The sequence below is a fragment of the Drosophila erecta genome, unplaced genomic scaffold (genome assembly GCF_003286155.1).
Source record: "Drosophila erecta strain 14021-0224.00,06,07 unplaced genomic scaffold, DereRS2 tig00000055-arrow-pilon, whole genome shotgun sequence".
Lineage (NCBI taxonomy): Eukaryota > Metazoa > Arthropoda > Insecta > Diptera > Drosophilidae > Drosophila > Drosophila erecta.
Window position 1 is genome coordinate 20,676,085 of NW_020825200.1, and position 15,797 is coordinate 20,691,881.

Sequence of the window (15,797 nt, forward strand, 5' to 3'; positions counted from 1 at the left end):
TAACCCAGGATGTGGGGTTGACCGAGAAACCAAAAAAAGGAAAGCTGTGAGTGAGCGTGTGAAAAAGAAACAGGTTACAGCTTACAGCCATAGCATTTGCGATATATGCATCTCTAGCTCAGTACGCGCACATCAAGTCTACAAATCCAAAGACAATATTTATCAAAAATATCCTCCTTTGACAGGGAAAAACAATATACAATATACCAATGCTCTTACATCAAATTTTTTGTTTTAATTAATAAGTTTAATTTAATGAGTAGAGCTAGAAGAATAGACGGAGGAAGCGATGCAGCTTCAGTCAAACTAATAGTACTAAACAGTTTTTGGAGAGCCTACTTGTATGTTTTTGATCATTGCCCCTGTTGAAACGTCCAAGAGACCATTACTGAATGAAATGCTAGTTTCAGACCAGCCATCTAAGTGTTAATCAGCACATCGTTTGAAGCTGTCACCTTTTGAGTATGTTAACCTGATACCCTTCTTCGGTGGGACTTCTGTTGCATCATGGTGGAGCTACAATATTAAGTGGAGGGACAACCCTATACAGTGTGAAGAGGTTAATGTGAAGGTATAGTTATCGATAATTTTACGAATTTGATGTGTTTCCTGAAAGGTATTTTGCGTTGCACACAAGCGGTCACACTGATTGGCAGACGCGAAGTTTTAAGTAAAATTTATTTTAGTTAGGCAAAGGTAATTATTAATGATTAAAAAACAAACAATTTAACAAAAAATGAGCATTTATTGGATTCCACGCTCTTTTATGGACATCTAAAAATGCCTTTTTTATTGTCCATTCGGTAAAACACGTAAGCGATGTAAGCAAACTGACAAGATGGCGGCTGGATTTGCTGTATAGAAATTAAAAACGAAATACCTAGCCTGCCGACCTAAATTGGAAACAGTTGGAACAGTTTTTGTCATTATATATTTTTAAAGCACTCACCGGCCCAGAAGTGAGGTTAAGCACGAGCCACTTTCAATAGTATTACTTGCCTTCGTTGCAGACCAAATGGCTGATTCCGACGATGAGTACGACCGCAAGCGACGGGACAAATTCCGCGGGGAGCGCAGCGACAGTTACCGTACGGAACGCCGTGATGACCGTCGTCCGGTGGGCGGCTCTGCCGGTGCCCGCGACGAGTGGGCGGAGCGGTAAGTGAAGAACACCCTTCAACTATTACATGACATCATTACTGGACGTTTCAGCAATCCCTTCAGGGGCGGTGCTTCCGCAGGCGGCGGAGGAGCTCGCCACAGACCAGACTACAGCGACTACCGTGGTCCGGGAGCTAGACCACGCTATGGGTCACCCGGCCGTGATTTGCCCCCAGCCAAGCGAATGCGCCCTGACTGGGGCGACGCAGATTTGCGACCCAATCCCCGGTTCGGGGGTAAGTTCTACGAGGCTCCAGGCTATTCAGACTGTTTATAGAAATTTTTTTATATAAAGGCTATGATCCGTACTTGATGCAGGCCTGGAACGACCACTACCAGTCCATGCACTCGGCCTACTCCCACGCCGGCCATGCCCCACCAGTCCGGGAGTCCATAGGCGGCGGCGGCGACACCCTTACCCAGCCGGCCATGCTCAACCTGAAACAGTTCCTCGACACCCAGGACGAGAACATTTCTGACTCAGAAGTGATGCGGAAGTACACCGAGTATAAAACAGACTTCAAGCGCCAGCAGCTAAACGAGTTTTTCGTGGCCCACAAGGATGAGGAATGGTTAGTAGCTGACCAAAAGTGGATCAACGACGGTTTTGTTGATATCTCTGCTTGTGCAGGCCCATTGCATGATTTGCCGTTCTTCTGTTCGCCACTCATAACTTTCTATATATTAAGTTTTTCTCTGCAGCTTATTGGGTTTGTGAGATAGAGACTTCTCTGAGAGGCTCTGCGCCATAGCAGAGCTATTAACTGAGTAAAATTTATTAATTACCCGGCGAGCAATGCCGAGGTGTGTTCATATTTCAAAACCGCGATTTATTTAAATTCGATTGACGAGCAAAAGCCCAAATAAATATAAAACAATCCCATAAATAACGAAAGCGATAAGCTTGCAAGGTAAGATTTTGGGTGATAATTCAACAACAAACAACCTATCTAAACAAGTGAAAAATTTAACGAATCCACTATCAACAGCCGGGCGAAAAAGGAAAAGAGAAGACATTAAAACAATGTTTTTTATTACTGCAGTACTAATAGCATACCTTTTTTTTTAACTGCAGGTTCAAAAACAAATACCATCCCGAGGACAGTGTTAAACGCAGTGATGAACAGCGGGGCTTTCTTCAGGTTTAATTTTTTGTTTCACTTGCCGCAGAAACCATTACCAATATAAATTATTGCAGAGGCGTACTGATGTTTTCGTGGAGTTACTCGAGAACGGAACCATAGGAAGTGTGAAGGTGGATTCTTCGCAAGGTGATGCTCTGATCCGTGTATTAGATACGTGCGTTATAAAGCTGGAAGGCGGCACTGACGAGGATCTTAAGGTCTTAGACGAGAAACCCAAGGATCCAGTAGTGTGTGAACGCAAGGCGGAGCCGATAGAGTCTGCCAAGGCAGTGGAGAAAACTATTAACAGTCCCAAAGAGGAGAAGATAAGTGAGGGAGATCCATTGCCAGCGATCGTGTCGCCACAACGGAAAACTGTAAAGTCTGTTAATTCTGACGAGGAAAACTGGGATGACGAGGACGCAGAAAATGCGACGCCAAAAAAAGAGTTGGGGGAGGATTCCAAGGGTACTGATTCCAAACCCGAGGACAAACAGTTGAACAAGAAAAAGACAAAAAAGCGAAAACGCAACAGTACCGATGATGACAGCTCATCATCCGAATCCAGTTCTAGCTCAGATGAAGAGAAACTTAAGGAAAAGTATGATGTGGAAGATGGCCTTAGGGCCGAACAAAAAGCCGATGCGGAAAAGGACAGACACGAAGCGACCAAAGCAAAACAAGAACCCGAAAGTCCTAAATTGCAAGAGCTCGAAGGAAAGGAAATTGTTGAGCCCAAAGAACTAGACTCAAAAAGTAATACTGCCGAAAATGACGATACGCTGAAGTCACCTGAAATTTCTCCGACTCCGATCAAGGGAACGGATAATGGAGATGACAACAAAGTAGAAGAGGATGAAAAGAAGCCCTCTGTTGATGAAATCAAGGTTGTCGAAACCGAGACTATTGATCTAGACAAAGTAAAGAATGGCCAGCCAAGGGCTTTGCATAGGACCTCCTCCATCTTTCTGCGAAACTTGGCCCCCTCGATAACCAGAGCAGAGATAGAGACCGTGTGCAACCGTTTTACCGGGTACTTAAGGGTGGCCATTGCAGACCCCTTGGTGGAACGTCGTTGGTATCGAAGGGGTTGGATAACCTTCATGCGAGATGTCAACATCAAAGAGATTTGCTGGGGTCTAAACAATCACCGACTGCGAGACTGTGAAATGGGAGCTATCGTCAATCGCGACCTCAGCCGACGGGTACGTCCAGCCAATGGTATAACTGCCCACAAACAAGTGGTGCGATCAGACATTAAACTGTGCGCCAAGATCGCTTTGAATCTGGATGAGAGGTTCAGACTATGGGCGGAGGTGCCGACAGATGATTCCCATCCCTCCCGAGCGGACGAGTCCACTGAAAATGGCAGCGGCTCCACGTATGGCTTCAATTCAAAAAACCCGGTGCTGCAAAACATCACTGATTACCTTATCGAAGAGGCGTCAGCCGAGGAAGAAGAGCTTCTCGGCCTTACAGGCGAAAACAAGGACACTGATGGCGAACCCATTGAGCGTGACGAGCAACTTATATCCGTTCTTGACCGCCTTGTGCTTTACTTGCGTATAGTGCACTCAGTGGACTACTACAACCATTGTGAGTATCCATATGAAGACGAGATGCCAAACCGCTGCGGCATTATCCATGCCCGCGGCCCAGCTCCTGTTCGGGTGACCAACAACGACGTGCAAGAGTATATCAAGACCTACGAAAGCAAGTTGCAACAGTTTCTTACTAAGACTGTTCTACTGAGTGACGAAGAGATTAAGGATCTTGGCGCCAAGGACCCCGAAACCGAGGTGGAAAAGTTTGTGCAAGCGAACACTCAGGAGCTAGCGAAGGACAAATGGTTGTGCCCCCTGTCGGGTAAGAAGTTTAAGGGCCCCGAGTTCATCCGCAAGCACATCTTCAACAAGCACGAGGAAAAGGTCGACGAGGTGCGCAAGGAGGTGCAATACTTTAACAACTATCTGCGCGATCCTAAGCGTCCGCAGCTTCCCGAACATCCAGGCACCTCTAAGCGCACAGAATCGGAATCTGCCCGTGGAGGGGGTGGAGGGTAAGCGGAGCACTTGTTCCCATTGTACAAGAAACTATTTAATTATTTCATTTCGTTCCCAAAATGTTAGATACCGACCGCCCATGTATCCACCTTTTTCGGCAATGCCCTACGGTTTTGGCCCACCCATGATGGGTGGGGGCCGTGGAGGACGTAACTTCCCCCCCGCTCGCAGGTTAGTACCACATATACTCCTATAGTGTAGATGCGCAGTTCTCGGCAGTCAGCCCCAACATTTTGAAATAGTTTATTTAAATTTTATTTGATCGACCTTTATCCAAGAATCGAAGACGATCTTTTCTTGAAGTGCTAAAGAGAAACATGCAGAACACTAGACCTATCAATTATTCCACTTTCCACGACAGCGGATTACAGTTCCGACCTACATACTTGAACACTGATAGCATTTAGGCGACTCTATCTTACCCTTTTGTTTTACTTTTTCTCTTTTGTTGGCCTAAATTGAAATTTGTCACAACTTTCTTGTGTCGCAAATTTTTTGCAGAGAATTGCCTTTGGAACACCAGCGCCGGCTTATCGGTTACCATGATTTGGATGCGCCTGCCAATTCCGATATGTTTGACTAATTGATTAGCACAATACAAATAAAAACAGGCCATATTGATGCAGCTTTTATCGGTTGGCGAGCTCAAGTTTTAAAAGCAATTCAAGCAATGCTAGGAAAAGTATCTACTGCATATAAAGATGGTTTATATACGACTAATGATATCTGTTTTCCTGTACAATGCTAGAACTACCTTTATTTGCCCGAAATAAATGCAAATGCAAATCCATAGCCTAAAACAAAACACTGTAATATTTTGTATCTCTGCCCTCTCCTTAGTCTTGTGTGAATAATTCCAATATCTATATTCATTCTCGTTGCTTGCAGACCCGGTGGTTTTGATTATCGACCCAGATCACACTACCGGGACTTGGACGCGCCGCAAGAACCGTACTAGAACTAGCTGTGTGGAGATCACAAGCTAAACAATTTTTATCAAATTAATTGCAAACACTCAAATTAAGTTCTTAATTTTCGCCTGTTTTGTACGATAAACTTTTGTATTCCACAGAGGAAAGCGAAATAAAGTGCGAATAAAAAGCATATTCAAGCGTTTTGAATGGGTTCAATAGTTTTTCACTTTGCAAAGAGAGATCGAGAACGACGATGTCTAAGGAGATGCACATAAAAGTTCTCTTGGCTAGATCCGAAAGACTGGCATTTGGAGAAACGAGCTAAAAATAAGCCCTCAGACGCCAACGTTCCGAGATCAGCACGTCAAAACGAAAATTTCCCTTGCCAACGTAACATTGTGTTGCAGTTGGTGCCAGTGGACGCAGGAGGAGTGTTCAGGAGAAAAAATGGTCTCGAGCACCGAATGTCCTGTTTGCGGGGTGGCTGCCTCACAAGCGTGCACTAGGTGCAAAATGGTGCGATACTGCGACCGAGAGCACCAGAAGCAGCACTGGCCGCAACATAAGCGCAGATGCAGGCCATTCAGCGAGGAGCAGGATGCCGAGCTGGGCAGATATCTGAAGGTTACCCAGGACATTGCAGCCGGCCAAATAGTCTTCATTGAGGAGCCACTAGTGGTGGGCCCCAAGTGGTATCTCTCCGACGCAGATAAGGAGGCCTCTATCGTTCCGTGCGTGGGCTGTTGCAATCCATGCCGTCTGGGGAAGCACCAGTGTCGCAGGTGAAACATACTAATTACAATGGTCTATCCACTTCAATAATGCAATTTTCAGATGCCGTTGGCCCGTCTGCAGCGCGGGCTGCGAGCACGAGTCGTTGGAATGCAGCGTACTTAGCCTAAGATCGGGTTCGCCAGCTCGTGCAGATGTCCGCTCATTGAACGACTATTTTAGGGGCGATGCTCTCTTGGTGCTCAAATGCCTTCTGTTGCAGCGGCAGAGTCCAACGAAATGGTCGGCCTTGTTAGAGATGCAGTCGCATGAGGATGAGCGTAAGGGCACCGAACTGCACGAGGAAGCAGAGCAGCGGGTAGTGAGTTACCTTCAACAGCGGTTTCTATGTAGACTGAAGCAAACTAATCCAAACCTCCTACACGACTGCGGACCGGAGATGCTGCATCGGCTATGCGGCATCATCGAAACCAACTTTATGGTCATCGAACTGCCGACTGGCGTGGAACTCAGCGGGCTGTTCAGGCAGGCCTGCATGATGGAGCATGCTTGTCAGCCCAACTGCGACTTTCAGTTTGATAACAAGACCCAGCAAATTGCTGTGCGTGCTGGCTGTGACTTGCGAAAGGGCGACCACTTACGGATTACATACACAAACATCCTATGGGGCACGCAACTTCGCCAGCACCATCTTCGACTAACGAAGCACTTCAGCTGCCGCTGCAGCCGCTGTCTCGATCCAACGGAATATGGCACCTATATAAGTGCGCTGGCATGTCTGGGGGATGTAAATCAGACTTGCGGAGGAACCCACTTGGCCGTGGATCCACTAGACGAAAACACACAGTGGAAGTGCGACACTTGCCCAATGCTGCTGGATGGAGCCTACGTGTCTGAGCTGCAGTCCCACATGACCGAGCATGTTGAGGGCTTATTGGGCGGATGTCCTTCCGCAAATCAGGTTGAGCTTCTGTTGGCCCGTCTGACCCATATGTTGCATCCAAATCATTTTCACACGTTCAACCTAAAGCACACGTTAATCCAACTGTATGGTAACGAGGCTGGCTTGGAATTGGGCGTGCTGAGCAACACGCAGCTAAAACGGAAACTGCGCCTGTGCGATGAGCTGTACAACGTATGCCAGCGACTGGATCCGTACAGCATTAAACTTGCTATCTACGTGACGGTCATCTTGATCGAGATCGCCCACGCTCTGGAGGAGCAGGCACGAAGGGCACCAGCAGAGGGAGCATCCCTTTTGGGACTGGCACAGGCCCGACTTAGGGAGGCCCATGTGGTTTTGGAAAAAGAGCAGGAATCGGTGGCGGGAAAGAAGCTAAGCGAAAAATTGCAGAAAGAAATATTTGAGTGCGAAAAACTAATTCTAACTCTTTCCTATAGTCAAGATCACGACGTCGATCAAAAATAATTTTCTAACATTTTGTAACTGATATCACTGTGGAGAGCAGTACGCATAGTGACGAAACGCGCCAGGAGAGTGCATCCGCGAAGGCGGATACTATGTGTACACGAAGAAATAAAAAGCTGACTGGTTGTCCGATCATAGCGAGCTCAAACATTAATCGAAAAAATTTATGCTTCAGGAGAGAGAACGGAGAAAGTGTACTAGTAAACATTTTGGAAAATGTGTGATGTTAGGGTTGGTGGGTGGAAACATCACCCACATATAATTTGAAATAATTATATTTAAATATAAGCATTTGTTTAAAATTCAATGAACCGTTCAAAGGATATCCCAAAAGGAGGTTGTAGAAAGCTTTTCAAAATAAAAGAAGAGAGAATGCTATAGTCGAGTTCCCTGACTATCATATACTCGTTACTCAGCTAGTGGAAGTGCGAACAAGAAATTCCATTTTTTGGAATATCGGTAGAAATTCGGGGGAAAAATAATAAAATTAAAAAAACTTCAAATTTTAGGCAAATCCATAAAAATTTACAAAATATATACAAAAATGAAAAAATATCACAATTTCTTTTAAACGTGTGGGCGTGACAGTTTTGTGCGGTTTGTGGGCGTTGAAGTGGACGTGGCAAAAAGTTTTTTTTGACAAACATAGAAATTTGAAAGATATATCAAAAAATAAAAAATATCATATTTTTAAAAAATGTGGGCGTGGAAGTTCTGTGCGCTTTGTAGGCATGGCAACATACTTGCGCTACGTCTATGTCTCTGGAAGCTGCATGCTTAATCCCAACATTCTAGCTTCTGTAGTTCGTGAGATCGAGATGGACATGGCCAGTTCGACTCGGCTATTCATCCTGATCAAGAATATGCATACTTTATGTGGTCGGAAACGCTTCCTTTTGCCTGTTTGTTCTCCTGTTACTCTACGAGTAGCGGGTATAAATATTTGTCGGATAGTTTATAAAAATTTAGGTCCAATACTTTTGGAAAAACCTGCTAGATTAGCAGGAAGACAAGTTTCCGTTGAAAAGGCAATTTTATTTTATATATACAATATAGCCTATTTTACAATTTTAGAGATTTCTTTTTAAATTACAAACTTCAATGGCGATACATTGAATTTCACAAAGTTTTGATATATCTCGTTTTAATGCAATTAAGCACCGAAAACAGTCGGTTTTCAGAACATTCAGAACAACAACTGACCCTTTTGAGCATATAATTTTGAATCAGCGTCGAGGTCATAAGTAATAGCATTCTCTCTATCTTTTACTATTAATCCTAAAAAGTCAGTGGAATTTAAGATTTTTGCGATCGTTTCTAAGAAGTTATGGGATATATCGATATATTTGGGATATAGAAATATTACATACTTAAAACGATTGACAAAGTTTTAAACTAACTTTTTACGTTATTGTTTTACAAAAATTCAAATACAAATTTTAAACTGTAATTTAACCACTACTCTGATTATTCTTATCAAGTGCTCGTGTAGGAAGAAGCATGAAATCATGATAAATCTGCAACGTCCGTCCAGAAATTTTGACATGATTGCCTTTTTTATAAAAAATTGAATACTATATCTTTCCATTATCTGCCTACATTTATTTACAATTTATATTCAATTAACTACAATGATTTCCAAAATTACTCTGTAGCTTGCAGTTCGACTCGCTGCTGTCGCAGAAGCTGTGGGTGCGCCTTCAGGATGTCACGTTGCTGGCGGAGGTTCTTGATAATTCCTGGCAAGTGCCAGGCGTGTCTGAGCAGACTATCCGTCACATCAAAGTGGGCATGGCGCACGCAGCGTAGTTGGCAGCAGTGCGCCACGGTTCGGAGGTCCAAAGCCATGTCGTGCACTAGCGTAGCCAAGTACTCCTGCGTCTCGTTGATAGCGTGCAGTTCCAGCGTGAAGTGCGGACGCTCGAAGTGAATCAGCTTTATGCCGTAGACAACGGGCTGACTGTCATCCGCTGGGCGTAGGAGACCTCTACAGGCCAGTTCGTAGGCCTCCTGGGTCTGCAAATCGACACCGCAGAGCTCAAACATCTTACGCTGGTGGGATGCCTGCATGGAGGCGGCCAGACTGCTGATCCTGTCAGCAGACACGTGTCGGTGGTTGGAGCGCATTGTGACCCGTGAGTCTGGTAGGTGATTTTCGGTTGCGCTGCCTAGTTGCCCGATTAGGTGGTAGACCCTCACTGGTCGATTTTTCCGAATAGAACTGGACTGGCCTGTTCCCCTGTTGATCCCAAAGACTACAAAAGTATGTTTTTAGTTCTGGATCTAAAATATTTTACTTGACTCACGCAGCACTCCACTCGTGTGATCGCCCAGGCTGGACACTGTGGCGCAGCTTAAATCGCGCGGGAGGTAACGCGGTCCGGTGGACAGAAGGTGGTCCGATAGATCCGTCTGCTCTCCTATGTTATGTAGTACGTGATCAGCTGCGGTGCCGGTGCCCAAAAGGGTTCTGTTCTCTCGCAACTGGCGTGGTTTCCTCTGCTCCATTTCGTTGAGTCCTGTTGCAGATCTAACCTTAATTTCAATTTTCTCGTTCGATGGCGTTCGGCTTACCCTTGCAAATGTTGCTCAGAATAGCATTGCGCACGTGCGTTACCTTCATACCGGCTGGCTTGTAAACATTTAGAATGCCACTCATGTGCTTAAACACTGTGGCAGCATCATAAACTTTAGTGAGAGCCATTTCTACTTCAAGTTACGTATGTGCACTATATGTTTTTAAATTGACTTGGCAGTGTTGGTAAATACCCACAAACAGCTGGGCACATGAGCTGCTCAGTGCTGAGTAGGGTGGATACAGGTACATGAAATTTTATTTATAAAAACATTAAAAAAATATATTTTATTTAAGTTTCGTTGAGAAAGAATTCCCACAGCTTCGTCTTGCATTCACAGTTTTGTGATAGACCCATTCATGCAAACTAGCTGATTGTCTTACAACAAGTAAACAATCTAAAAATTAAAATAATTTAGCAGAAGATTATTTCCAAGTAATTTCTGTATTTCAATATTATTAAGGTTTTTTTTTTATCACGGCCCAAGAAGGATTAAGCACACAAAACACAAAGGAACCACACGCCTTAGAAAAGTCAGCTCATAAATCCATGTTGAATACAAAAATATGCTTTCCAACTGAATAGAAAATGCATAAAATTCGATAATCCTAATATTTTACATTTTTATAATATTTGGATTTATCACCTCACTGTGGTTTGCATTCTATTTCCTTGCATTTTAAATAACCTTACAACAAATCCGCACTTTAAATATGTACTTATCGAATTAAGTCTAATGATCATTTATCTCTCCATTCTCACAAGAGAAGTGGTTTTCAACGAAAATGTATTTTATAATTGAAAGGTTTTAAATACCCTAAATGTTAAGAAAAACATCGATGCCCATTAAACATCGATATCAACGATAACATCGAGTTTAGCATATGTCTTTTACATCTCTATTGCACGTGTAGGATTTGTTTTGACCACAGGAATTTGTATAGCCGCTTATCAATTAACATTTTAAACGCAAGTACTGGGAGAAACAGCGTATTGAGATGAAGTGGACTACTGCAAATATCAAACATGTAAACTACACGGCCAAGCACGAACTGTATGTGGGCACACACACGGGCTCCTTTAAACGTAAGTCCGCGTATTCTTTAGCGAACTTCTTGCAATAATTACTTGAACTTTTTAGACCTGGTGCCTGCTTCCGACAAGACCCCTTATGGTCAAATCAACCTGAGTGATCTGAGCGCCTTGGATAAGGATTCCCGCATCACATCTCTGGCTTTCGGCAACGACGATCAGACGGATATCCTTCTAGGCCGCGCCAAGGACGCCGTGGAGATTCACTCCTTCACAGAGAAGGGCCATTCTAAGAAGACGGTATCCTTCAACGCCGCACCAGTCGTTGGTTTGGCCCGATACAATGACAAGCTCATTGCCGGCTTCGGCAACGGACAGATACAGAGCCTGGAGCTTGAGGCGAGCGACGAGTCCGAGCCCGTGGTTATCACCACGGGTGACCAAATGGACCACCTGCGCCAATGCGCGCAAGTCAGGAGCATTGTAGCCACTGGTGGAAAAGAGCGTCAAAACAATCTAAAGGTCTACGATCTGAATTCCGACGGAAAACAGATTTTCACATCAAAAAATTTGCCCAACGACTATCTGCAACTGGAGGTTCCGGTTTGGGACAGCGATATCGGCTTTGTGGATGGGCCAAGTGTGCTGGCCACTTGCTCGCGAACCGGCTATGTTCGCATATATGACACGCGCAAGCAGCGTAGACCTGTTGCGTGCTTTGCCAGCGAGGAGCACGGTATGAGCTTTACGACTCTAGTGGCAAAAGGAAACTTTATTTACACGGGCACCACAATGGGTGCTTTAAAAGCCTTTGACACTCGACGCATGAAAACACATGTGCATACGTACAAGGGATTCACAGGGGGGATAAGTGACCTTCACTTAGACACCTCCGGCCGCTTCCTGAGCTCTGCAAGCCTAGACCGATACGTTCGTATCCATGACTGCGAGACCACAGTGCTGCTCTACCAATGCTACGTCAAATCAAAGGCCACTAAGATTCTTATCCGACAGTTCGAAAGCGATTCAGTGGCTTTAGAAGAAACTGTGGAGGCCGCTGAACTTCAAATGGATAGAAACGTCAGTGAAAATAAGAGCGCCAACACAACATCTGTTGACAATGAATACGAGGACATGTTTGATCAGATGCCTACTGTGGGGTAAGTTTAACTTCATATTCATTGATTGAATAATACGCTGAAATCTCCTTTTTTGGCCAACAGGGACAGCGATAATGAGTCCGAGGAAGAGACGTCTGTTATTAAGCATTCAAAGGCTAACCTGAAAAGAAGGTCTTTGGGACAGTCTCTAAAAAACAAAAAGAAGAAAGTTGTAAATAGTTAGAACGACATTTAATTACTTAATAAGAAAATAAAGAAAAAATAGTATGTTTAGAGATTCGGAGCTACCTAATTAATGAACTTGCGAACATGCCATCCTAGGCAAGCACTGAACATGAGGTGCGTAGGTATCACAAATACTTAAAATAAATAATAATTTTAATGAGCACGCAACAAACGTCGACGGCGATTATGGTGTTTTAAGCACACAAAACCCACAGCAGAGACTATCATATAAATAGAATGTGGTTTTCCTGTCACCGTTTCAATTAAGTGGTGGTCTGTAAAAACATCACTGCTTCTGCTGTCTAAGGTAAAGAGGTGTTGTTATTGTTCCATTCCTAAAACCATGTTTCTTAAATAAAGCATTGGGGGACAATAATGTAGGAGTAACGTTGTTTCAAGAGACGATGTCTTTTGTTTATGTAAAGCAGTCGTGGTTTAGCATTTGTTGGGTTTATAGTAAGAGTATATATCAGTTACTAGAAGAGTAAAGGATGTTCATGATATGTTTGAAACAAACATTATTTTGACAGCACTTAGATTTAATCCACTCATGATTTGAACTGGCTTCATATAATTTTAGAGAAACCTATTTTTACCCTTACAATGAGATATGGTTTCAAAATTTTGCTATATATCTATCTCATGAACTGGAATTAAAATTTTGCATAACGAATTAATTATTAGTCTTAAGCATGAAGACAATTCACTATTCTACGCCCACTACGCCCAAAAATAGTTTGGTTTTTGATTTTAAAGTATGTCTTGGCAGTTTCTATTGATATGCCAAAGAATGTTGAAATTCCTCGAGGAACTCGACAATCATTCTGTTTTGCTTGTGCCCGAATTAAAAACGCCAGGGTATTGTCTCGCATCGGAAAGACTTTGGATCGGAGTTGAAGTCGCGAGCCGGGTGCAGATCTATAAATTTGGAATGTTAACTCCTTACCTAAATTAAAGCATGAGCTTTGAGCACCCAGTATTACAATTTCATTTGAACTACAGCAAGACCAGCTAGAAACTTTTAATTTCTTTTTCGAACTAAAAGTCGAGCAGGTTAATACTTAGATACCAGCCAGCCAACTTCGAAGCGGTTTGAGGCAGCCATAAAGGCGGCCGGATGATAAGGCAACTCCCATTTTCCACCCCGGCCTTCACACCATGCACACGCACTCCGGAATGGTAATGCCGAATTTGGTCTTAGTATCATCTTTGCCATCTTTTAGGGAAACTGGCTCAGCGACGCGTGCCGATGGCAGCCTGGATGTTAGTGAAAAAACCTGCCCGACGAAAAGCGATGGGGCGACTAAAAATACCAGAATTCCACAATCTTTTAGATTAAATTTTAATTTCATCGTTGCGTTGCCCACCTTCCACCTCCATCATTGGTTAGTGGGCACCTTTTAGTTTTTCCGTCGTTTCTGCTGTTCCAGATACGCGCCGGGAAACTTTTGTTTGCCGAAAAATAATTTGGCTCTGAAAGTTGGCTCCACGCTCTGGTTACCATCGTCACAATTTTGGCGAGTGAGCTTTGACAGCCCCAAAAGTTGGACATTGCTTGACAATGTTTGTCGGAATTTTTAATGCGAGCGCAAACTTCTGCGCTCGTGATAATGTTGCAATTTGCAAATAGCTTATAAATAGGGCTAAAACTTGGAGGACCAGATTTGGTGTCACATAAATGAGCTCCTAATTATTTCCCAATCGCCTGTAAGTTTACTCATCATTATGCTAACGACGCCCTTGTGCCCGAGGAACCATCCGCCTAATGGTAAGTCAACCCCGAAACCATCGAATCTACCGATCCAAAGATGGATGTTTGCTCATTTGGACAGCACTTGGACACGTCTTTTGGATCACCTTGCCTGGAGTGTCAGCTGTCCCCGGCCATAAAAACGAACTGCGCGTTATTTGCATACTCATTGAATGGTGGGCAAACGCCGCAACGAGCCTTTTTGCGATTGGAACACAATAAGAAGTGGCCATAACCATAAAGAAAGCAAGTAATTCACCGCCTCGGGCTCGGGGCAGCCCCCGATGTGTATCCTTGGCCAGGGCCAGCAACAAAGGAGTGCGCCAAGTTGGGACAGTCCGAGATGTCGGAAATTAAGTGCATTGTGCGCCGTCCAGATTTGAAGCCGCGGTCTTCCAACAATGCTCCTTGAGCGCCAAGAGCTCGCACTCAATCGATGTTGGATGTGGAAACCGAATAATGCTTTAAACTGCCCGGCTGCAGACTATTGGTTACCCCGGGATACGGGTAGCGGCAATCTGAGAGCACACCCCTTACATGAATGGATCCGTGCCAATACCAAATATTTTGGGATGGGGGCCAACTTTGCAAGTTTGAAGTCAATTTAGCGGAATGTTGCCGGGCCAAAATATGTGGGCTCCAGTGCCTGCACGTGGGCAGACCTTGGTTATTTGCGTTATTTGCCGAGAGGCCAGAAAGTTGTGCGACTGGCACATACTCGACGACTCTAAACTGCCTGGCTCTTTGCATTTCTGGCCCAATTGACTTTTAATGGCTCTATGGTGATGTGAAGCGGCTAAAACAACAAGCGCAGGTTCGACTGCCTTTCGGAAAGTTTATGGGAAAGCTAAAAGGGTTGCGAAATATTGAAGTATGTAGCTTTTAGGTGATATAAAAAAGAAAGCCTCTTACTCGACCTTCTTTGCTTTTGAGATTTTTTGCCCGAAAATTGCTTGAGATGCCTGAAATCAGCGTGGCGGTCATTTTAAGTAAATCCCATTAATGCCGAACACGAAAACGTCTTGACTAATTACTTTTCATTTGATTTTCGATGACGCACAAGACAGGTGACGAGGGCATTGTTTCGCTAAGGCGTTCTTTCAAGGACTTTCATTTTGTTTATGGTAATTCGCTCCTTCATAAAATTTAATACAATCTTTCGTTCATGGAAAATGCATGAATACTGTAATCATCTGTGATGATCTATGATTATGACACCGCCAAGAGTCAAATCCATGGGAAAGGTACATTTCTAGGGATAGCATTCGAAATCCTTGCCCACCTGATTTAAATGTTGCTTCGCAATTGTTGTTCTTTCAGTAAAACTGTCATTAAATAAAGTGCGTGTGCACTTAAGCGGCTTTCGCGAGGCATAAGCCTATTATATGAGTCCCACTTCGCGTCCCAAAAAGTGCGCGATACCTTGCGCATGAAAAGTTCTGATTTGATTATATTTACGACGCTGATGCTTTACACATTCTCTGGCTGCTGAGGGTAAACAAAGAGTTACAGACTGCATGTATACTAATGATAATTAATTATTTACGTAATTAGTTTGCTTAGCTCAGCGATCAGATCTTCGAGTGTTGAACTACGAATGTTGGCGCTACACTTAATGCTCCTTACGAGTATATTGTCCTTTCTCCTCCCGAACTCATGCGTTCCTTACG

At 44.0% G+C, this 15,797-nt stretch overlaps 4 protein-coding genes across 8 annotated transcripts; 3 read left to right on the top strand and 1 right to left on the bottom strand.

Moving 5' to 3' along the window:
* Positions 1 to 572: 572 nt before the first annotated feature.
* On the top strand, positions 573 to 5,452 carry LOC6541642 (serrate RNA effector molecule homolog). 5 transcript variants are annotated; one of them, XM_001970744.3, is made up of 8 exons: positions 573 to 696; positions 1,011 to 1,158; positions 1,213 to 1,397; positions 1,457 to 1,733; positions 2,237 to 2,303; positions 2,360 to 4,344; positions 4,415 to 4,519; positions 4,850 to 5,452. In XM_001970744.3, the coding sequence occupies exons 2-8, from the start codon at positions 1,016 to 1,018 to the stop codon at positions 4,929 to 4,931; spliced, it is 2,844 nt and encodes a 947-aa protein (XP_001970780.1). In that variant the 5' UTR covers positions 573 to 696; positions 1,011 to 1,015; the 3' UTR covers positions 4,932 to 5,452. The 5 variants fall into 5 exon arrangements, with proteins under 5 accessions (XP_001970780.1, XP_015014672.1, XP_015014670.1 ...); XM_015159186.2 differs by having other exon boundaries at positions 5,237 to 5,452; XM_015159184.2 differs by having other exon boundaries at positions 1,225 to 1,397; positions 5,237 to 5,452.
* A 73-nt stretch (positions 5,453 to 5,525) lies between these two features.
* LOC6541445 (SET domain-containing protein SmydA-8) lies at positions 5,526 to 7,707 on the top strand. The gene is made up of 2 exons (XM_001970745.3): positions 5,526 to 6,044; positions 6,097 to 7,707. Exons 1-2 carry the CDS (start codon positions 5,710 to 5,712, stop codon positions 7,421 to 7,423), a joined length of 1,662 nt encoding a protein of 553 aa, XP_001970781.1. The 5' UTR covers positions 5,526 to 5,709; the 3' UTR covers positions 7,424 to 7,707.
* Positions 7,708 to 8,529: 822 nt separating this feature from the next.
* Positions 8,530 to 10,230, bottom strand: LOC6543038 (mitochondrial mRNA pseudouridine synthase Trub2). Its single transcript, XM_001970746.3, has 3 exons — positions 9,998 to 10,230; positions 9,730 to 9,942; positions 8,530 to 9,678 (listed from the first exon to the last, which is right to left on the bottom strand). The coding sequence occupies exons 1-3, from the start codon at positions 10,125 to 10,127 to the stop codon at positions 9,068 to 9,070; spliced, it is 954 nt and encodes a 317-aa protein (XP_001970782.1). The 5' UTR covers positions 10,128 to 10,230; the 3' UTR covers positions 8,530 to 9,067.
* Positions 10,231 to 10,844: 614 nt separating this feature from the next.
* LOC6541788 (WD repeat-containing protein 74) lies at positions 10,845 to 12,429 on the top strand. The gene is made up of 3 exons (XM_001970747.3): positions 10,845 to 11,085; positions 11,141 to 12,191; positions 12,255 to 12,429. The coding sequence occupies exons 1-3, from the start codon at positions 10,998 to 11,000 to the stop codon at positions 12,373 to 12,375; spliced, it is 1,260 nt and encodes a 419-aa protein (XP_001970783.1). The 5' UTR covers positions 10,845 to 10,997; the 3' UTR covers positions 12,376 to 12,429.
* The last annotated feature ends 3,368 nt before the right edge of the window (positions 12,430 to 15,797 follow it).